Source organism: Osmerus eperlanus, chromosome 4 (assembly GCF_963692335.1).
Source record: "Osmerus eperlanus chromosome 4, fOsmEpe2.1, whole genome shotgun sequence".
Taxonomy (NCBI): Eukaryota; Metazoa; Chordata; class Actinopteri; order Osmeriformes; family Osmeridae; genus Osmerus; species Osmerus eperlanus.
This window is the reverse complement of record NC_085021.1, coordinates 11,980,680-12,002,772: the sequence shown is the minus strand read 5'-3', so window position 1 is coordinate 12,002,772 and position 22,093 is coordinate 11,980,680. Positions and strand designations below refer to the sequence as shown.

Here is a 22,093-nt window from a genome sequence, read left to right as displayed (position 1 = left end):
ATACTGATCATAAATTCAGGTTAACTTGATTATTAGTGAGTTTAGTAATGAAATTACAGTATTTGCTTAGTGTTACATTTTCTTTCTACTGCATGCAATATCAGTGTTAACTACACATGCATATCTTGTCCACATTGTTACAGTGAACCAGTTTCAGTTTATTCATGTAAACTAATTGTTTGTATAAAAGACTTGAGGGTTTTTTTCCCCCTTTGTAGACACTCAAAGTGCATTCTAATTTGGGGCCAGATGAGGGGGCTAGCTAAATCCCTGACCAACTGAAATGACTATGAAAATCAATGGGAAATGATTTGCAAGCCAAAGTTACCGCAGTTGTTCTCTTCCCATGATGACCTGAAGTATTCGGTCTCACCTGGCAGCTGCCATCCTCCTTGGCACCGCAGTCACAGAAGAAAGAGCCGTATTTGGCATAGGAGATCTCGTGGTCTTTGTGACAGACCTTGGCACACACTGTGCACACACCTACCCCATCCACCATTTTACACGTGTGACAATGGTACCTGCAGGGGGGGGGAGGGCGACACACTCAGACACCAGAACAGAGGAGGAAACGTGGACACATGTTCTTACGCAGACACACATCAACCGGGAGGGAGGGGGGAGGGAGGGGGGAGGGAGGGGGGAGCCACTGTTTTACCAATGCTGGTTCATGAACTCCTTCTGAGTGATGGTGAAGGTGCAGAGTTTATTGCACAGGGAATCTTCATCCTGTAAGGTAAGAAAGAGTGATACATGAACAGGGTGCCCCAGCATGGCTCTGTGGCTGTCCCCTGCCACTGGAGCTCACTGGAGAGCGAGCGCGTCTGGTCTCAAGTGTTCCCCTCCAGCACCAGACCAGCACAGCCTAAGACTGGAACTAAAAGTGAATGGGATTTCTCAGTACTACGACATGTCCCTGTATGGAGCGAGAGGTGTCCTGGTGGTGTGGTGGGGGACGGGTCCTTACAGAGTCCTCGGCCTGGGAGTCGTCCTCCTCCACGGCCAGCTCCTCCACCCAGTCAGAGTCCACCTCCATGGCCTTCTCCTCCCCCTCCATCAGCAGGGCGGACGAGCCCTGGCCGCTGCTCTGGCGCAGCGCGTTCATCACATCCGCCAGGTACGAGATGATGTGGCACGAGCACTCCAGCATGCTGGCATGCTGAAGGGGGGGGGGGGGGGTAAACATGTTCTCATTTTGGCCAATGAAGGAACAGAAAAAGAAAAATAATACACTAGAATGCCAGAAGTACCGTCACCTTGCCGTGCGTCAAATTTGCGCTCACTTTCTCCACAACATTCTTCTGGGTCAGGTACTTCTTGCTGCACGGGAGACATTGAAGTCAAAAGAGTGTGATGGTGAAACGCTTCCCTGCCGGGATCCAGGGAGCAGGGTACCTACCATCTGGTGAGCCAGTCGATGGCTGCCCGGTGCAGCTGCAGGTGCCCGGCCCCCTGCCCGGCGCTGGCCAGGGTGCTCATGATCAGCATCAGCTCTGGGAATCCCGTTCCATCCCCGCTGGCCAGCATCTCGGTCGCCATGGGGATGAGGGTGCTGAGCAGGACGGTGCACACGCCCTCGCCCACCTGGCTGTTGTCCCGGACGATGTGCGTGGTGAGCACCTGCAGCAGCTGCCTGTTCTCCTGCACCGTCTCCAGCTGCTCCGAGTCCTTGGGAGGGGAGGCGGTCATGCGGGTGAGCCAGGACTGCAGGCGGGAGGGCTCCACGCAGGCCAGCTGGGCCAGGGAGCCGCACAGACACAGCAGGCTGGGGTTGGGACTCTTCTCAGCTGGGGGGAGGAGCACAGAGACCAGGTCACAACCACAACCCTGACGACCGAGCACGTTCCACTTCACAACATGGTCTGGTTGACCTACTGAGGGGTAGCAAAGCACAAGCAGAGAGAGGGGGACTTACTGAGCTGGAACAGCTTGGTGAAGAACTTCAGCACCCTGTTGCAGAATTTTGCAGACAGACTTTCGTTGGCTGTCGCCATCATGATCTGGACCAGCTCCCCACTAGAAGAAGACAAGGCGACAGTGGGTTAGAATAACAGGGTGCCGGGATCACGAGAATCTCCCATGAGAAGACCCGGCAAGAAAACCAACCTGAAGGAAAAGAACTCCTCCATGGCCTTGCGCACTTGGCTGCTCTCCAGCTGTCTCTCCAGGTACTGCAGACACTCCTCCAGCACAGCCTCGTCCAGACCACTAGGAGACACCAGAGACCTCACAATCACTGGGCCATACATGCAGCTTGCACCGAGTCTTAGCCAGCAGCATAGAAGACTTTTAAACACCTCCATAATCCTAGTCCTGGTTCATGATGTTGGTCGAGGCGACCTGTGTGTTGGGGGTTAAGCCCCTCTGGTGTGTGTGTGAGGTCGTACCTGTTGGGGTCGGAGTGGTTGGCTATGATGTTGTAGCAGCCGGTGACCAGGCGCTCGTACACGCGGGCCAGGTAGGCGTCGGACTCGGCGGGGCCCAGGATGCGCTCCAGGGACGTGCTGCTGATCTCCGCCACGCTCTCCGTGCTGCTCTCCAGCAGCAGGGGCAGCAGCGTGCGCACCACCTGGGGAGGGTTCAGCTCCTCCGTCCTGCCGGGGGCAAGCACCAGGGGTTAAAGGGCCAGCGCGCCCAAATAGCGTCATTCTATTATGGCCCGGGTTGACTCAAGGGAACACTTACACGATGAGGTCTCCGGTGAGGCGCACCAGAGACAGCAGGATGTGTTTGAGCGAGGCGGCCAGGCTCAGGGACTGGCTGCTGAGGGTTCCCAGGTGGGCCGCCTGAATGGCGCTGATGTAGCTCTCAGATGGAATGGTGTCGTTGGCAAAGGCATTACGCTGAGGAGGACAAACACCTGACTCAGCCATGTGCATGATACACGTCATGACCTGGGTGCCACACATGGTGTGAAGGAGGCACATGCGCGCACACACACACACACACACACACACACATACCCATGAGCCGATGTTGGGGAACTCGTTGGTGTGGATGTTGTTCCAAGTCTCACACAGTGTCTGCACAGCTGAGGGCAGGTTCTGCATGATACTCTGGCCTGTGAAGTCATGAATACACATCGTCAGGTGGAACGGGTCTTTTTGTGTGAAGTGAAAGCACGAATGAAAGCAAGCGCCCCGAGGTCGAGCGTACCGAGCATGTTGGCTTTGCAGCGTGTGGAGCCGATGGACAGCACGGCAGCGTAACCCTGGAGCTTGGCCTCCGTGGGCTTGTTGTCGCCCTCCTCGGGCAGGCTCATCAGCAGGTACGACCTGTCAGGCAGAAGGACAGCACATCACTGCAAACAAGCCGTGCATACCACACCACATCACCTTTGTTGCACCATCCCATGAAGTGTTTCCTCAGGTTTGCTCCTTATTTTTCAACCAATCCCATAAGCGTATCAGTCCAGCCAGTTTGGCTGTATGGTGATCTCAGTGGAGGGGGCAGTGTGGGTCTCACCTGGTGAAGGCAGCATACAGGTCTATGAGCTGCAGAGTGGCAGGCAGCAGGTTCTTGGTGATCTCTGAGGACTTGTGAGGGTCCGTCTCAACAGCCACCTTGGAGAGGTGCTCGTCGAGAGAGACCTGGACTTTGGAGATGACGGCGTCCAGGGTGTAGATGGCCTGGAGGGAGGGCACCTGGTGGAGCGGCAGGATGGTGCTGGGATCCACACAGGAGAAGGCTGAGATCTACAAGAGAGAAGCACCACCTTGAGTCAACCAGCTCTCATGACAGGTGTTCCACTGGTAGCCGTGTAGTCTAGCCCTCCAGGTCAGACCTTCACCATACCTGTCTGGCAATGTACTCCTCAGCCAGCTCCACGTCGTACTTGACACTGCTGCACCTGGAGGCGGTCATCTCGATCAGAGAGGCGGCCTGGTCAGACTTCATCCCCTGCTTGATCAGGTGCTCCTGCCATGGACCACAGAGTGACACGTGAACACCAGACTCGCACGCCCTCTCTCACCTGCACGTTCCACATCTCTGGGAGGGGGCCCAGCAGCAGAGGGGGGGGGGGGACGGACCTTGATCCAGGTGACGTAGGTGGGGACTCGGAGGCGTGACGACCAGCGCAGGGTGTGCAGGATGTCACTCTCGCTGGAGTCACTGCAGCCGTCCTTGAGCTGCTCCATGAAGGCCTTAGAAGGAGGCAGGACTCCCAGGATCCTCCACAGCACCAGGAAGTAGTATTGCAGGGAGCACGCCTCCTGTAGACCATAAGGAAGGCCACAAACCCGGAAAATGAACACGCGGTAATCAATCTACCCAGAGTTCTTGAGAAATGAACTTAAGGCGTCGTTCCCAGAGACACTCCAGATCTCCAGAGTAAATGTGGACTGCAAGGCTCCTCACCATAGGAGTGATTGGCTTGTTCTCCTGCCTCCTCGCCGTGTCAAACTGAGATCCAGCTGCCAGCAGGGAGATGAGCCAGGAGTACAGCTCATCATACTTCACCACTCCATTGAACAGCTTCTGGAAAACCTGCAGATATCAACACCGTGAGACGGTTGCTTGTTTACCTCAGAGGACCCGCTGAAAGCTCTGGTGCTCGAGGGTTCTCACCTTGCCGTCCAGCCGGCTGCGGTCATCTTCCGAGGCTTCAGGGGAGAGGATGCAGTAGAACTTGGGCTGCTGCGTGGAATCTGCAAGAGGATCGGTCACTGATTAGATTGCAGACAATGATCAACACGTGTTATGCGTGTGCAGTCGGCTTCTAAGAATGGTGCTGAGACTTCCTCCTACCTGCAGAGCAATGCTTGGACCAGTTCTCCTCCACCTCCTTGAAGCCGTAGTACAGGGGCAGGGAGCAGCGTTTGCCTCCGTCCTGGGTGGAGCCCCCTCCAGAGCAGGGCGGGGTCAGGAGGTTGTACTGCACCTGAAATCGCAGTCTCGCAGTTACCTCACACGCCGCACTTCAGGTCAAAACCAACCGAGCAAAGCCTAGGAACAAAACCACTCAAAAACGAGAGGGATCCGGTTACCTGCTCAAACAAGTAGATGGGCGCCTTGGAGAACTGATGCAGCAGATAGTCGAGGACCAGCAGCATGCGGGCCAGGTTGAGGGGCACGGCCTTCAGCTGGGAGTCCCTGTTCTGGGCCACCTCGGTGATGGCCTGGGTGACCAGGGTGAGCACGGCCCTCCGGCCCCGCTCGGACAGGTTGTGGAAGAGGAGCAGCAGGAGCTGCAGGTGCTCCACGTTCAGGTCCTCGTCCCCGGGCAGGGAGCTCTGGATGGTGTGCTGCTTCAGGGTCCCCACAAACCTGCGCGTCACCAGACAGGACAGGGAAACACACAGGTTGGTTTTACCCCCACTGCTGGACGAGACAATGCTTTGTGTGTTGTTTAACGTTCGCTTGACATGACAAATACAAGTCATCCCTGAGAACGTTCATACGGGCAGTTTCAGCTGGACATCCTGAGAGAAGTGGCAGCTCTACTCTACCTCTCCCAGACCTTCATGCACTCAGGCACGTCTGGCTCTCCCTGCTGGGTGGCCTTGTGCTGCCAGATGAGCAGCAGTCTGGAGAGAACGGACAAGGACTGGGGGTGGATGTACAGGGGCCAGGGGCCCTCGGAGAAGGGGGCCACGCCCAGCTGCTGGAGGAGGGTGCTCTGACAAAAGGCGAGAGATGGAGGTTTCACCGTCAGCAGATATGGCAACAAAAGCGTAGAAGCGTTGTGTAAAAGTAAACGAAACAAACCACACAAACAGGAAGTTCCTGTTACCTGCAGGGCGGGAGAGGGCAGGTCTGATGTTACCAGGGTGTGGTTGAAGTGGTACAGAGCCAAGGCAAACTCTTCATCGGAAGAACCTAAAGAAACAATGGAGGCCGATCACTCACTAACCTTGACACAAGGTCAATTACGCAATCTATACAGGTACTTTCCAGACAAGCATTTCAAATATATTGTGGTCAACCTTTAACATCTTTGTCAACATCTTTGATGATGCTGGCCAGGGTCGCCATGTGCTGCTCATTGAGAGACACGCTCAGGTAGTTGCGGATGAAGTTGTTCCTCGACTTGAGCATGGAGGAGGTGATGAAGTTGAGGATGCTGGAGGCCAGGCTGAGGAACTGGAACAACAGTGACAAGTGAGCGTAGAGCAGAGGAACATGGATCACGTTCCATCAGCAACACCATTCCAGTTTAGCAGTATTGTCAGGACTTGTCGGGCAGCTCCTCCCTGTGGCTGGGACTCACCAGCTCGGGGTCTTTGCGTCCGGCCAGGATGTTGCCGTTCTCCCCTGCTGCGTTCTGCTTGCTGGGGCTCTTCAGCCTGGGGGAGCTCTCCAGGGGAGGGGGGGGAGGGGGCGGCGGGGGGGCCACCTTGTCTTTGCTGGGAGATATTGTCTCCTCAAACCACAGGCCCAAGATGGGCTCACTGTCATCATCTGAAAACAGGGCATATGGAATTACATAACACACACCTCACACTTAAGTAGTTGCTGTGCACACACACTGTTGGTGCAAGACATTCCTTTAGTGCATAGGCCTGCTGATTAATTAGATCCCCGCCAGCATAAACATTACTGACTAATGCGGTGTGATTATTATTTATTTTTTATTACTCATGCTTCTTTAGGATATGACTTAGTTTGCGTCTCACACAAAGCAACACACTGCTAATCCAAACTCGTTTTAAACTTAGTACTCAGATTCTAGTATCTTTCATCTAAGTGTAAAATGTAAAAATTCATCAAAACATGGGTATATTTCAGAGCCAACCGCAATGTTTCAAAGATCAAAACATTCTCCATTTCTTCACAAATTGTCTTGAGATACACAAATTCTGTATACATTTCAAATGCATAATCAAACCTAATAGCTGTCAGGCTCTGACAGATATACCCATGATCAGTCAGTGAACTAACATCAACATAGCTGCATGCATCATAGGATCACACAATTTATGTCTCATGAGAAAGCCAGAAGAAAACAACATATGGGCTTATTGATACATAGCTCAAAGGGAATTACACACAGAGATACTTAGAGCCATTTGTGTAGAAAAACTGGCACAGATAAATTCATGCCAGGCTAGACTAAAAAGTCTAGCGAGCTGGATGTTGGAGGATATGGTCATCTGTAGCTGTGGTGCTAGTACTACTGCTGCTGCTGCTTCTACTGAACCAAGCTGGCAGGACCAGACATCTCTACTGACGCAGACACAGTGGAGGAAGCAGGGCTGTGGAGTGAAGCCCGCTCCGTGGTCTAGGGACAGAAAGCTGCTGACCTGATGAACAAGTTGCTCTTGTCCTCTCCTGTCTTCTCTCTGCTGAAATAACAGAAACTGTCACTAGCCTGTCGTTGTGGACTGCAGGGGCAATGGTGTGAGAATGAGAGTTGTGTGTGTGCGTCCTGCATCAGTGCAGACTGCTACTTGAAGCCTGCGTGGACTAACCTGGTTCTACACTCTCAGGCTGCCTGACTCTGTTCCGTCTAATGCCAACTGAGATTTTACGCCGGCTGACAGACCAAAACTCCCTCAAAATATCTTTGGCTCTCCTCAGCCCTGACGCTAGCCCAGGTCAAACACAAACAGAGCTCTGCTTTCAGCAGGAACAGAAAAACCCACATTCATGGAAAAAAGCACCTCTAAAATTGATAACAGAAATGTACACTTTAGCTTCCTACTCCCCAAAGCTACAGGATAATGAAAGCATAACCTTGTAATATGGTCTACCAAGGTACTGTATGTATGTTTCATAGGTTTCATCCCTCCGCCTGATGGAGGGAGGGTGTTCCTGGTGGTGGATGGAGGGGGTTCCTGGTGGAGGAGGTTGCTGGAGTACCTTGGCTGCTGTCTTCCTCTGTGCTGCTGAAGTCATCTTCGTAGTAGGTGTTGGAGTCTGTGGAGGCGCTGGCATCGCTGCTGACTGAGCCTTTCCTCTGGCGCTGGAGCACACAGGCCTGGACAGGGAAAGATACAGCCTTCAAACAGCGGGCCACGCAAATCAAAGCAACCTCCTTGAAATACTGGCTGGGCTTGGATAGCAGGCAGGCCGGCCCGCTGCCAACACGCCAGCAGGTTAAAGCACGAGTCGCACCTTCTTGTAGGATGTGGAGAGCAGAGTGAAGAGCAGGTTGGTGAGAGGGACAGAGTCGATGAGCCTCTGGACCCTCTGGATGGAGGTGCTCTGAGCCATGATGGAGAGCTCGGCCGGGGGCCCGTCACTGGCCCCGCCCTGGGGAGAACAGAGGGGTTGGAGGGGAATGGAGCATCACTGGGAACCAGCCGTACATCACTGTGCTGTTTGATGGTTGTATTTGTCTGGTTCTGTGGGTGTGCTGGGCGGAGGGGTTTCACTTACTGCACTTACCCGGTGCAGAGCCTCCACCTGCAGGTCCTGGAACAGCGAGGTGAGGAGCTTGATGGAGTGGTTGGCCAGGATGACTGACAGGACGCCAAAGCCTTGGTGTCTGATCCAAAGATAGATACCGTGGTTTAACACATCGCTATCGTGTATGGCAAAGGACAGTGTGAAAGTCAAGAATTTTGTTGTGTTGAGCAGTGCGTTTAGAAAGTGTTTACCCTTTGCCTGGGCCAAGTTTAGGGGACCCTGCCCCGTCTTTGGTGCGAGCTGCAATGTCACGCACGCGCAGGGCAGCAAGTGGATCCTTCTCCTTGCCCTTGTCAGCCAAGGCGGTGGGACTCAAATTCAAGATCAAATACAGGCTGTTCAACAGGCACCACGCCCCCAGCAACTGGAAGTTCTGATAGTGCTGTGAAACACATAGGTAGACAGACCTCAGTTAGAACCATTCTACACAGCTCATGAGAACAGGAAAGACAGGCTATACACTACAGAAGCCTTACCTCTCCGCCTGCTCTGCGGGAGTTACTGATGGCTTGGCCAATCATTTCATAGATTTCCAACTGTATGAAACACAGAGTGGCAAATGAGAAAGGTCAAAGACTATAATAGGCACACTGTTTATAATCGGTATAAGGTCATTTTAACCACACATTATTGCATGGTATATACTGATTATCGTGTGGTATGTTGGTCACACTCACACATTTCTGTACTATGGTAGCAGCGTCATTCTCATAATCTTCTTCCTTGGACCCAGTGGAGGCTGTGCGGAGCTGCAAGCAGCTGCCCACCTGAAGGATAGCCATGCACGTGGCCACGCTCACACCTAGGAGGAGACACAACCACTCCGCGTGAAACACCTGCGGACTGACAGTCTCCCACAAATGCAGCTGTCAAATCCCAAGTGAACCTAGGAGAGGGGAGTGGTGCCTACCTGCATAGAGACAGCTGAGGGCCAGTACAGTCATGTCCAGTAATCTCCCTGGAGTTAGGGGCTCCAAGACAGGCAGGGAGAGAGTGTCCAAGGCCATGGTTACATCTATCACCAGAGAGTGGAACCTGAGCAGCGATGTGGGAGTAAGAGATCAATATCAGGAAGTGTAAATAAATGCTGAAAGTCATTTGCATCTCGGCTGGGAAAAGGACAGGTCAAACTCACCCGTTACGGACAGCGGTGGCGTCTGCAACAGTCGCTGGCATGATGAAGAAGGAATTGGCCGAGACGGCGTCCTGAAATCTGTTGATGTATCGTAGGAAGTATGGCAGGTTGAGGCAGACCCGCAGCAACTTTTCTGACCCTCCTGCACACAGAAACATCAATACATCACCACATTGGGCTTGTGCAAGGCTTACACTAGGTGCACTTTCACTGATGGGTTATAGAACAGATATAACACATGCTCACCAAGTTCCTGTAAACTAGACACATTCTGGGAGATGAAGGCATTCTTCATTTTGGCCTGCAAGGCCTGGTCTGTGGTGGTCTGGTCATCACACTCACTCTCAACCTTGCACACAAAAAGTTACACATCAGACAGGGAGAGCAAAGCCTCTTTCCAAGACTGAATTCCTTTCAGTCAACATCTGTTCCTCAGTGTGGAAGTGTCTCTAGGTGCTTGTCTTCCTGCAGGACTTACCTGCGTGTGTGTGGAGGGAGAGGCCAGGAGGGTGAGGTCAGGGTTGAACACAGAGGTCAGCTGATTGAAGAAGTTCATTTGGACTTCTTTGTGTCGCAGCTCAGGGTTCACTGGGCTTGGCAACTCCTTCTGGTCCTCCACTGTGAAAATGCACACATACAAGACACAGGCCGCCAGAACACGCATCAGATTCACGACGCAACAAGACTTACGTTTGATGAAACAGCTCTCTCTTCGCGCCATTGTCATGTTGAACTTCTGGGGTAAGACGTTTTCAGGCAGGACTTAATGAGACTCACCATCTGAAAGGGTCTTGACGGTCTGGGGAAGTTTGGCAGACTTCATCATAGCTGTGAAAGTAATGATTTCGGTCCTGTCCAGTCGACTGCAGCCAGTGCACAAACCCTTTATCAAAAGGATCAGGTGTTTCTGAAGAAAAAGGGAGGACGGGCACGGTTACTATGGCGTTGACATCAAGGCAGCTCAGGCTGTCTATATGCACTCCTTAGGTATCCCCAATGTTTCGATTAGTAACTGGCTAGTGGCTACTGCGTCTCACCTGGGACACAGCACATGCTTCATCAGGATTTTCCAGCCGCAGCAATGAGAATTCAATCAATACTTTACAGGCTGCTGCTACCGACAGCAACTGATTCCTTGGGACTAGAAAAAAGGATGACAGATGTAAACAAATTGGAATTCTGTTCTAAGCCTCCTTTCAAATAAACAAAACAGGCAATCCTGCTTACAGAACACTAGGTTTGAAATCATTTCAGTTTCAGTTCAGTCAATTCAGGAAGTGAGTGGCAATGTAATCCAGCCACCTCCTCAGTAGGCTAAATAAAACAGGCTAGTTCACAATACCAACATTACTAGGTGTACTAACATTTGCTGACAGGATAAAAAAAATAGTGTACTATATTAAATTACAAATGGCACTCATTAATTACAAATGGCACTTTAAAAAAGGAAATGTATGGATACATACTTTGCCCACATACTGTCGTGATGTAATGGGCAGAAAGTGCCACAAAGGATGAGTAGAATGGCTCATACTGTTTATCATGGTGTAGAATCTCAGACTCGCTACAATAAAAAGATAAAACCACAGTGTAGTTACTTCATCAAAATAACTTGCATCACTATACAGTTAAGGCCTACATTCAACCCACAATTAAGATTATAATCAATCATTCGTCATTTCCCCTTTCGCAAGATGTATGTCCTTTCCCATGACATTTCATTTTAAAGCACCTTCTGAAGAAGGTTGGTATGGCCTACACTTTCACTGGTTTTCTACACTTCAGGATACTTTGAGATGCAGACATTGGTCTTAGTTACTTCACACTGACCTAAAACCTAAGAGATACAATTATCATATTATGTAAAACATATACCTACAAAGTTTGGAAAATGTGTATAGCGTGAGTTTACAACAAATCCCTACTGTCATGTGATTCCACTCCAGTTTTTCAGGTTCAGATAATTTGTAGGTGTTAGATGAACATTGTTTTGGATTAGGGTACTTCATGAAACACAGCTAGAACTATGTAGCTAGAACTATCTAGCTGATGTAAAAACAATGACAACATCTTCAATGATGAACTCAAATTCAACACCATATTGTTTACAAACATTCAGCGCAGAATGTCAGATTCGATTCAGTGACAAGCTAGCACGAGCTTGCTTAGTTAGCACTAGCAGTTACTCTCCCTACACAATGTTTGAAAGCTCACTACCAATACGGTCTATAGTAGGCTAATGAATAAACATAAGATAGCTATCTAGCTAATGAAACTAATGTCATAAGTTGGTGTGACCCCTTGCCATGGAACTTTGCTAGTCAGCCAACTTAACAGCTAGATAGCCAACGAGCTATCCTGGATTGTTGTGCATTTAGCTGGGTAGACAAGCTGACAACATCAAGATGAATATGGGTAGGTAGCTAAAGTTAACTGTCTACAAACGGTAGCAGGCAGAAATAGGCAATGTATATGAGTGCCCTATTATTAGGTTAAGGTCTTTATTATATTATGTTGATATATTGTTTGCTATAATTACGTTAGTTAGCTAGGTAATAGAGCTGGTCTGGTCGGCCTGATGATGAAGCAGATTCCTACAGCTAGCTTAGCTAACAAGCTAGCTAGCTAGCTGTTAGCTAGCCTTCTCACCTGTGTGGCAATGGTTAGCTAGCTAGCGTTAGCCGACTCGCTGGATTAGCAAATTGTGTAAGGAACATGGATATTATCACAGACATTATCATTCTTACCTGTTTATTATAGATCCTATAAGATGAGGTAGCTCTTTCGTTTCAAAAGCCGTATACGAGGCTGATAAAAGCGGTCGTACTGCTGCAGCCCACTCTGGTTCTACATCTCCTCCACTCGACGCCATCTTGAGATTCTGTAGAAAGCTAGTGCTACAGATTTTTTTCTAACATGAAAAAATATGGCCGAGCCAAAAGGTCCGACCCTGCACAGGCCAGTCAGCAAACCTGATACAGTATATATTGCTTAGTAGGTAACGTTACAGTAATTTGCAATCATGTCATGTTTGGTTAAACAATTTCGTGTTGAGCTATATATAGAAACTCCCAATATTATATGCACAGTAAAATGCATTTAATGTATGCAAAGGAAAGTTAGTAAGGAATTAAACATATATTACCAACATTATTACAACACAAAATGTTGTGTTGTACTGACCAGTGAATTGTCTGTCTCAGGAGGGTTTGGGATACATAATTTAAACGTTGGGAAGAATCAATGTGTACAAAGAAAACATGTTCCTGAACTCACTTGAAAGTAACTTTTATTTTCTTTCACAGGGTCCTTCAAGTCAGCTTCACCATACAAGGAAACAAAATTAACAAACGTATCTATGAAAACATTTTCAAATAGTTTAATTTGTTACTGTGATTTGATTATTCTACAGTTAGATGTGCCTAAAATCCACATCTATATAATTTGCTCTGATTTCAACTTGCTAAAACAACCTAGTCCCTTGTCCAGTGTGGGAGACCAGAAATATATCTATACATAAAACACAGAATGTATAAATCATTAACTTATAAAATCTCACAAAGACTCAGTGACCTGACATTTCTTGAACTTGTTAAAATAAATTAGAAACAGACAGGAAAGCTTTTTCAGCCATCATGATTTTACATTTCCCCCAGCAACTCCACATGGAACACTGATATTGACTCCGGGCTGAGATGACGGTTTCAGCCTGTCGATATCCATGGGCTGGGGTTACCCATGTAGCAGTGGCAAGATAAAGACAGAGACCTACTGGTCATCTGTGAATACTTTACCGCCATGCCCGATTGAGCAGTTTCACCTCTGCCAGGCGTTTACTAATCATAGTTGCAAAAAACAGTCCAAAAAGTACACTACTAATCAGTACATAGTCATAATCGTCCTTCAGTACATCAAATTGTTTGGATGGGTAGACTCTGGTTTGGTAGATGTCAAGACCATATGCCACCACCTGTGAAAGCAATACGAGTTTGTTTTTATTTAGTTTCACTAATATTTTCATTACAGTTGGCAAATGTGACTAATGAAGGTATATTGCTAATATATGTGATAAAAAAAACAATACTTTTGTAAATATGACAAAAAGGCACTAACCAGACAAGTGGACTCCAGGCCAGAGGGGGCAGTATAAATTCCTCGCACTCTTGACACGGTCTGGTTGTAGTTGATGAACCACTCTGTACGAATAGGCATCTCTGGGGCATAGGGTATCAGGTTTTCTTCACTGAAAAACATAAAATCTCTTTACCTTCAAACTTCAACTTGTTTGACAGGGATAAATTATTTATAGACTGGGGTAGGCCATTCCGTAACAGGTGGGATGTGTAGTTCCGCTAACCGGCTGTGTTCAGAGACGATCTCAGGTCTCCGTGGGTCCACAAACATCTTGGGTAAAGACAAAATGGCTCCTGATGGCAGACCCACTACAAAACAAAAATATCCACAAAGGAGATCACAGGATAAATGCACAGCTATTAATTTATATATTGTTGGGTGGGTTACTGGGAGAACAATACATATATATTTCAGTGCCAGATCTTATACTGAATGTCAGTTCCATGTGATTTGATGGCACAGACCCAGGAGGTGGCGACTGGTGATGCCCTTCTCTGTGAGTGTGGCCTCCAGGGTGGTGATGGGAGAGGGGAAGATGTAGGACTGCTGAAGGACCTGGGGTGGGTAAGGGCGGTCCAGTGAGCTGAACACAGTGCTGTTGTACAGCTCCATTCCCTCAAAGAGTTCCAGCACAGAGAACTCATTCCTCCGGGACCTTGTGCTCCAGTATTCATACTGTGTAAAAACGGGAGATTGACAGGACAAGTACAAATAAAAAAAATGTATAGTACTGTATATAGTTTACAGTACATCTTACAGTATAACTATGAACATATAATTTTGTTGATTTTCTGCACTTATATAACAGAGGATTAAGGTTTTACTCACCACTACCCAGTTCTCGGAGTGGACAAAATGCACTGGTCCTCTGGCCTTCCTCTGGATGGCTTCATGAATGATGCGTCCAGTCACACCGTCAACCAGGAACATTCCCACAAAGCTGCGCTCCTGATTCAGGTCTGTGCTTTCAGTCACTACGGCCAGGAGGTTAGGGTTCAAGTACTACAGGAGTGAACACACAAACGTGATTACTGTACTTACTGATACTGTAACATGATTACAGTATTTAAACTCTGCTAGAGAGTAATCCAACCAGTGAGCCTTCACCTTGTAGAGCACGCTCCTGTCTCCCATCACTCTGCCCTGGGAGTGCACATGCTCATTAGGCCTCTTCCCCTTGACTGAGACAATCCTCTGCACTTCTGTGGGGAGTACCACCTCCCAGATGAGCTCAGTAGAGAGGTCCTGGAAAACAGTCAACAAGACTGCAGTTACATACACAGCCTCCTTGTCAGTGGCAGTCATTTGGCACAGATCACATACAGTAAATCTTGCTTCTGATGGTGCTTCTGACTTGCCTTGCGTAGCCTGTACCCACTCAGTCTTCCCTGGTTTGAATCCACCAGATAGAAAAATATGGAGGACGCCATTTCTTGCAGCTGTTGCAGCACATTCTTTGTTGAGGGAAAAGCGGTCACCTAGAAATATGGAAGAGGAGGGGAAGTAAAAGGTCCATTTCATTTACAAACATTACACATTTGAAAGCAAGCGAGGGGAAGAAAGGTTTCTGGACCTGAGGACTCCATGCTCCAACTTCACAATTGGGCATCTAATTCTCAGTCCACTTTTGGCCAACCAACCTTGTATTGGTCATCAACAAGCAGCAGGACTTTGGAATAATCTTGGTCCATGACCGGTAGCAGCAGAGACTGGAGAACAGGCCGGGGCAAAGCAGGCAGGGCAATATGACTCTTCCTTCCAAAGATGGGGTTGAAAACATGTAGAGTGGCAAGTCCAGTGCTCTAAAGAACATACCAAGACATAAAAACATTGATACATACATATGACACAAAAATCTGTTTTGCACTTTCACGATGACTTAACGTAAGTAATGGCTGGTTAAGCGTAAAGTATGATTATCCAACCTTGTCCTTGATAAGTAAAGTGCACTGTGGGGGATGAGGGAAGTGTGCTGTGGTTCTTTGCACCATCAGCTTGAAGGCTGCATTAGGCTGGACATTCTCCAGGTAGTGTTTCCACAAGATGGTGCCAGACTTGCTGTCAATGCCAAAAAGCTGGACCAAGGGGGGAAAAATGTATTATTTGTGACATGACTATCGAGGCAAATCAACTAGTCAAGACAGGAGTACACTTTGATCTATTATAATATATAAATATACAACAATAGATTGGGGATTTCTGTCTCTCACCTTCCCAGAAGCAGTCACCATAACCATCATCTTCTGCAGATTAAACTCATCTCTGGACAGGTTCTCGATGGTCACCTCGTTCTTGACCTGGCTGCGGGGCTTGCGTGCATCGTAGAACAGCTTCCACATATGGGCAAGCCAGGCCTGCAGCAGGATGAGCTGGGAGGACAGTCTCTTCAGAACCATGGACAACAGCCCATCTACATGCACAGCAGGAGAACAGGGGATTAGAGCACTTTACTGGAATCTGCAGTTCTGTCACCGAGTCACAGAACAGAGCCCCAAAGAAAAGTGATGAAACAGGACCAAGGCCAGAGGATCTTTACATGGGTTTAGGTAAGCCCATTACATTTATTGATAACCATAGACATGGAAATAGGTTTGACTTTGCCAAAGTTAATGCGTCTAGGGGAAGCACTCCCTGCCTCTAGCATAGCGAGCAACATACATACAATATGAGGCAGGGAGCAAATAAAGTAATAATCCCCCTAGTTAAATAGTAATCTACAGACAACATGGGGGAGATGGGGATAGTGGAGGCCGGCAGCAGCACAGAAAATACAACAACAGGGAGTGAGTGTGTGCGTATCCGTGCAGCATTATATTGCCGCCTTACCGGACGTGGCCCAATGGGCTTGAAGCAGGCTTACACAGGTGTACTTGATGAGCATAATGACGCACACTGCCCGAATGTCAAGCCTGAACTATGCTTCTCTCATGAAGTCCTGTACTGTAAAGACCAACACTTCAAAACCTGTGCAGCAGATGCTATACTATGATAAAGGACAGCACTTCACATTACCTTGTATGGCTTGATCCAAGCGCAGCGGTTAGAAAGAGCAAAAGAAAAACAAAGCAAGAAGTGAAGCCAATGACAGACAGATATAAAGTAGATTAAGGAAAAACCGAAACGTCAGGCGAACAAGCAGCATACTACCGGGAACACATGGGTTTTGGACCCAAACAAATCTTACCAAAGCATTTTTACAAACTTAAAAATTATTAGATAGTAACATTAAGCACAATTCTAGTTGAATCCATTACCAGCCTTCTTGCCAAACTCTCCCTCAAGCTCCGCCTGGGTCCCAGTAAGTGGTAGATCCACCATTTCCATGGTAACCACATCAGCCAGAGCCTCTTCTCTGTTCCACACAGTACGGCCTTCAAAAGACAGGCAAAACGGAGAGGGGTGAGAATTTTAAAACCAGACAACTTAGGTTCACACATTGTAGCCAAACTCTTTCCTCCTGAATAAAGCATGCAGGCTATGCTAGTTGCAACACAGAGCCGTTTGAACAGTACCAGGTTGTTGTATGAAAGTGAGAGCATGGTCTTCAGTTTGCACCAGGACCCTGTAGCCAACAGAATCATCCTTCTTTAGAAAGGCATGGACATGCAGCTGAAAACAAAAAAATATATATATATATTTAGGGTTCCATTGAAGTTTCTATCCAAACTGCTAGGCAAATAACCTTGATCTGTGTACTTACCTTGCATGGTTTCCCCCCATTAGGATCTATATTATAGATCACAGTTGTGTCAAGGAGCCTGCGGCCAGAATCAGCACTGAAAAGATTAATGGAGTTTGCCTAGAGAGGAAGACAGAGGGGCAATAGGGGGTTATAGCTAGTGTTTGAGTTGGATATTTACAGTAAAATAAGGGTGGTGGTTACACATGCTTGGGAATAAACAAGTCTGAATAATTACACACATACAAGGCTCATCCCTCCCAGTACAAAAAACAACCGCAACAGTTCAACAGAAAGTCACTGACTATGAAGATGAAAGAAAAGGAGGAAGGAATACTCACCGTTTCATTTTTGGGCATCATGACAGCCACCACTGTCTTCTCCCCTGTAGTTGCAAAGGAAACAAGGAAAGCCTAAAACAAGAAACACATGTTTAGTTTTCATAGGCCTCATAACCATTGTGAACCTGGGATGAATCAAGCAAAACTGTGTGAAATGGAGCATCTAATATTTTTACATAATAAACAAACAAGACTGGATGGAATTATGTACGGGTTTGAAGTCTCTGAGGGTGAGGATGAGATCGTTGTTTAGCTGCATCAAGAGGTGGTGGTCTGGCCCCAGCTGAAGGAAGAACTCTGAAAGTGGAGGCCGAGCTGGGTTAGGCTGGGTGGAAACAAGGACGGGCTGGAACCCTGGGGTCACCTCCAAGTCAAGAGACTGGGGTGAGATGTAAAGGAGACAATCAGAAGCATGCTGTCGTTTTCCCCACAAACAGTGGGTTTGTATACATTTACATTTAGTCATTTAGCAGACGCTCTTATCCAGAGCGGACATAACATCATTTGGTTGGCATAGCCGGGAATTGAACTAGCAACCTTCTGATTACTAGCCCGATTCCCTAACCACTCAGCCATCTGACTATAGTATTATAAAAATAAAAATAAACATTTCATTCAGCCTGCATGGTTTAATCAAGCTTGGTACCTTTTGAGGAACAGTGTTTGTTATTGGTATATACATACCTGCAGGAGTATCTGGTTCATCTGCCCCTCTGTCTGGAGGGGAAGGGTGTAGAGAGCCATGGTGAAAGGGTCAACACACACCAGGGTCCCCTGGCCTACCACCACACAGCTGCCCTGCAGACTGGAGAGCCATGGAGCTTCAACTGACCTCTACGGATACAATTCACAACCAGTAAATGAAGTGGGTTCAGAAAAGCAAAATACATACACATATCTATGTACTTGATAGGCATTGAATCATTCCATTAGCAATTAGATAATATTACATACAGCAATGTATGTAACAAAGAGTTGAGAATTGCTAAAAATACCTGGTTCATGATTTCTCCGGTTTTAATGTCATACTCTATAATTGCAAGGTGTGAATGATCAACCACTCCCAGTACATAAAGATCCCCATCGCCCCCGGAGTAGACTGCCTGGTAATGCACAGTATGACTGTGGAAGACATGATAATTGTCAGCAAAAAATGGGCCAAGTATTCCATTATTATTCCAAATACAGGAATGGTTGCTTACCTCTCAGGGAGATTCTCTACCCATTCCTCATGGCCATCAGAGAGGTAGTGGACGGAAATAGCAGCTTTCTTAAGAACAGCCACATACCTCATAGAGTTTTGTATCACCAAACATGCTGACTGGAAACTGAAATGTGGATAAGTACAAAGATATTTACATTTATGCGTTTAGCAGACGCTTTTATCCAAAGCGACTTCCAAGAGAGAGCTTTACAAAAGTGCATAGGTCACTGATCATAACAACGAGACACCCCAAACATTGCGGGTAGCCAAAACATGAAGCATACATTGTGAAAACTAAATAAGTCCCAAAGGGAAGAACCATAAGAGCATGTAGTTGAACAAGTTACAGTTAAACAACATGAACTTCAACAATTGCAAGGGTGTACCTGTGGAAAAAAAGCAAGCAACAAAATATATTACACCGCAAGTACAAAAGTTTTAAGTCAGTTACAACGAACCAACAAGAGCAACAAGTCTCTCAATAAGAGTCATTGTGATCCTGGAGGAAACATCAGGTCCAGCCAATCATTCCTAAGTACCGTTGTACTCCCGGAACAAGTGTGTCAAACACAGATATGTCAAACATGTCTGATGAAATCACCCTTACACTTATTTTACACTTATTAAATGCAGTCAATTCATGCAACAAATACCTTCCAGTGTCAAGCACCATTTCCCAGTTGAGCCCTCCAATATTTGTGTCCCAGGAACGAAGCAGGCGACCATTACCAACAACTAATACAGCATCTATAAGACAATAAGACTAATTAAAACAAAATCTAAAAAGTCTAAAAGAATGGGAATGACAGGACTGGTAGAAAGCTTATTTCACCAACGATGTATTTCTGTATTTAACAAGAAAACCTCACATGTTATGCGACAATATAACATGTCAAATACTAATTCAAATTTTCGACTATTATTTGGTCACCTTTTCCATGCACGAGAAGACTATCAATAATTCCTTCTGGTCCTGCCTTGTCTACATGTCGCCAAGCTGTTGAAAACATAGAAAACAATGATCAGTGGAGGTGCAAACTGTTTGTAAATAAGTCAATAATAACTCAATAATAAAAAAGGAAAATCCTAGTGCAAGCTGTCTGTTTTCTTGTACAAATTACGAAATACTCACTGAGGTCTCCAGTCCTGGAATTAAGTGAGGCAAAGATATTCTGGTCGGTAGCTAAAAGTAGCTTTTTAGAGGCCTGCGATTGCGAGTCTATATGCGCAAAGCGCACATTGCCCACGTATTGCTGTCGCCTGGATAAAAAAATAATACACATGGACAGTAAACTCACAACTTATTTAGTTATTGTTAAGTAGAGCTAGTTTGTTTACGTAGTTGACAGTATTATAAACTAAACATAGCAAACGTGTTTTCATACATTAACGTTCACCCATTGGCAATGTTTACTTATTTGATCAAAAGAAAGAAGATGAGAATCAGAGCTAGCTTGAATGTTTCCGTCATAAGATTTGCGTAGTATTCACTCTCTCCCGTTCGGACAGTACGACACACACACAGCAGCAGTTTGATTTGAAGCTAGCTACATGTCTATCATTGTTATACAAAATACGAAATACAAAATACGTCTACGCCTAACTTAATTACACTTATAAGTGACAGTGCATGGCCATGTGTAACTAAAAGGTGTAGTAGGCTAGTAGGCTACCATCTATAGCTACAGCGGTAAATGGTAAGTTGCATAGTTAGCTTCCTTAGCTAGTCAGCTTGCTAGCAAGCCACATAATTAATGGTAGCCTGCTACAGTACATACCAATCGAATTTTCCAACTTGATCTTCAAAAACGGCGCCGGTGATGCAAACAAGATGTAGGAAAATAACAAATGACGATATAATACTAGCCATTGTATCAGACAGGAACGAAACCCCACCTTGACCGGCAATGTTAGCAAGTTGTTAATAGTAGCAAGCTAGGCGTGAAGACAATTTCACAAGGGTCCTTACGGGTCCTCAGAATTATGACAGAATATTCATCCCCAAAATAAAAAACCTTGCCTTTGAAACCTTGAATACACAAATACTTGCATTGCTTACAGATACTATCTGAGATCTTCGAAGTACAATTAACATTTATTCACAAATTAAATAACTCTCACTGACCGCCTTTTTAGGTCAGGCGTTGTACAAGCCCCCTTATTCTCATTGCTATTAAATTAAGGAATAGTTCACTAAATGTTCTGGCACTGAACGGATTTGGCAGTAATTTATTGTTTGGTATAAAGCAGTTGGATTTTATCATGTATTTAAAGAGTACAGCAACAATAATAAAAGCATCATGAAGAGAGTGTGAACAACGAAACCTACTATCTACAGGCATGACTGAAAAGGGTTTATCCACAAAAACATTAGATTGCATTACATGGTTGAGCTTATTCGTGGTCAGGTTTGTAATGGTGATGTGAGCTTAACTGTGTACATACAAAAAGCAGCCTCAGGACCGATAACATTTGAAACTGTAGGCCTGCAATATTATTGTTAAGCGATACATAATATGCATACACACAACGACCTTTTGAAAAGGTGCAATGCTTTGTGGTGGAAAAGTTGAAGATTATTTTGCAGACGTGTACATGCTCTGGAGAATCTGCCAACAATTTTTCAGTGCCCTTATGAGCCGTTTTTTTCTTCTTTTATTTCCTTTTGTTTTCTTTCCAGTGGAACAGGACAATCTATTTTGTCCTCTCACCTGAAATTATAAATTGGTATTAGACTTAAGAGCCATCACAGCCAGCAAACATGTTGTAATTCTCGAAATGCAGCGATGGGGATCTGTTTTGTTGGGCCTCACCAGGTCAATGTCCCTGCAGTTCTGTCTGATCAGCTTTTCCATCTTCTCCACTGGCTTATCAATGTCCCCGTGTGGCCTGCCAGGCCTGTCCTGGCATAAGAACTGTTGTGTCATGCCATATATGGAGTGCAGGACATGCTGCATCTGACAAATATATAACATGTGAAGTTCGTGTAGACCAGATTATACAAGATACATTTATTTGGTTTCCAGGGGGTGGGTCCCCTGTCCATGGTGCTGAAACTAACAGGGTCTCATCTTGTGGCAGGTATAACATACCTTTCCTGAAGGACAACGGTTCCTCTCTAAAGATGAGTCAAATGAGTCTGTCATATTCTGCAACAGAGCACATTTATCAACTATCACAATCATACAGTCGCATTAGTAATTTCGCTGCCATTATACTGACACTGTGATAAAGCAAACAGTGTAGGG

The 22,093-nt window shown here is 46.7% G+C and overlaps 2 protein-coding genes across 9 annotated transcripts in view; both read right to left on the bottom strand.

The window, feature by feature from the left end:
• Positions 1-12,389, bottom strand: part of ubr4 (ubiquitin protein ligase E3 component n-recognin 4) — a 34,712-nt gene extending 22,323 nt beyond the window's left edge. For 5 of the 8 annotated variants that reach the window (XM_062459064.1, XM_062459067.1, XM_062459068.1 and 2 more), the window contains exons 1-37: positions 12,235-12,389; positions 10,954-11,051; positions 10,525-10,628; positions 10,265-10,394; positions 9,966-10,105; positions 9,734-9,836; positions 9,488-9,629; positions 9,263-9,387; positions 9,030-9,154; positions 8,829-8,888; positions 8,544-8,734; positions 8,323-8,431; positions 8,059-8,196; positions 7,804-7,921; positions 7,245-7,286; positions 6,212-6,402; positions 5,928-6,084; positions 5,735-5,820; positions 5,451-5,620; positions 4,989-5,268; positions 4,750-4,882; positions 4,570-4,649; positions 4,360-4,488; positions 4,032-4,214; positions 3,796-3,918; positions 3,466-3,695; positions 3,157-3,275; positions 2,964-3,061; positions 2,686-2,843; positions 2,388-2,594; positions 2,107-2,208; positions 1,916-2,016; positions 1,400-1,787; positions 1,257-1,320; positions 968-1,159; positions 659-729; positions 329-521 (exon numbers count right to left, since the gene is read on the bottom strand). In XM_062459064.1, the coding sequence (XP_062315048.1) occupies positions 329-521; positions 659-729; positions 968-1,159; positions 1,257-1,320; positions 1,400-1,787; positions 1,916-2,016; positions 2,107-2,208; positions 2,388-2,594; positions 2,686-2,843; positions 2,964-3,061; positions 3,157-3,275; positions 3,466-3,695; positions 3,796-3,918; positions 4,032-4,214; positions 4,360-4,488; positions 4,570-4,649; positions 4,750-4,882; positions 4,989-5,268; positions 5,451-5,620; positions 5,735-5,820; positions 5,928-6,084; positions 6,212-6,402; positions 7,245-7,286; positions 7,804-7,921; positions 8,059-8,196; positions 8,323-8,431; positions 8,544-8,734; positions 8,829-8,888; positions 9,030-9,154; positions 9,263-9,387; positions 9,488-9,629; positions 9,734-9,836; positions 9,966-10,105; positions 10,265-10,394; positions 10,525-10,628; positions 10,954-11,051; positions 12,235-12,359 (5,205 nt within the window). In that variant the 5' untranslated portion in view covers positions 12,360-12,389. The remainder of the gene's footprint in view (positions 1-328; positions 522-658; positions 730-967; positions 1,160-1,256; positions 1,321-1,399; positions 1,788-1,915; positions 2,017-2,106; positions 2,209-2,387; positions 2,595-2,685; positions 2,844-2,963; positions 3,062-3,156; positions 3,276-3,465; positions 3,696-3,795; positions 3,919-4,031; positions 4,215-4,359; positions 4,489-4,569; positions 4,650-4,749; positions 4,883-4,988; positions 5,269-5,450; positions 5,621-5,734; positions 5,821-5,927; positions 6,085-6,211; positions 6,403-7,244; positions 7,287-7,803; positions 7,922-8,058; positions 8,197-8,322; positions 8,432-8,543; positions 8,735-8,828; positions 8,889-9,029; positions 9,155-9,262; positions 9,388-9,487; positions 9,630-9,733; positions 9,837-9,965; positions 10,106-10,264; positions 10,395-10,524; positions 10,629-10,953; positions 11,052-12,234) is intronic. The other 3 variants (XM_062459071.1, XM_062459070.1, XM_062459072.1) reach the window with 3 other exon arrangements.
• A 370-nt stretch (positions 12,390-12,759) lies between these two features.
• Positions 12,760-20,815, bottom strand: emc1 (ER membrane protein complex subunit 1). Its single transcript, XM_062459073.1, has 22 exons — positions 20,624-20,815; positions 19,978-20,105; positions 19,777-19,842; positions 19,499-19,592; positions 18,844-18,969; positions 18,637-18,763; positions 18,326-18,475; positions 17,853-18,020; positions 17,642-17,713; positions 17,322-17,420; positions 17,134-17,230; positions 16,876-16,992; positions 15,832-16,031; positions 15,547-15,696; positions 15,262-15,423; positions 14,980-15,099; positions 14,729-14,866; positions 14,450-14,623; positions 14,086-14,296; positions 13,845-13,929; positions 13,601-13,730; positions 12,760-13,457 (listed from the first exon to the last, which is right to left on the bottom strand). The coding sequence occupies exons 1-22, from the start codon at positions 20,713-20,715 to the stop codon at positions 13,278-13,280; spliced, it is 2,886 nt and encodes a 961-aa protein (XP_062315057.1). The 5' UTR covers positions 20,716-20,815; the 3' UTR covers positions 12,760-13,277.
• Positions 20,816-22,093: the final 1,278 nt, after the last annotated feature.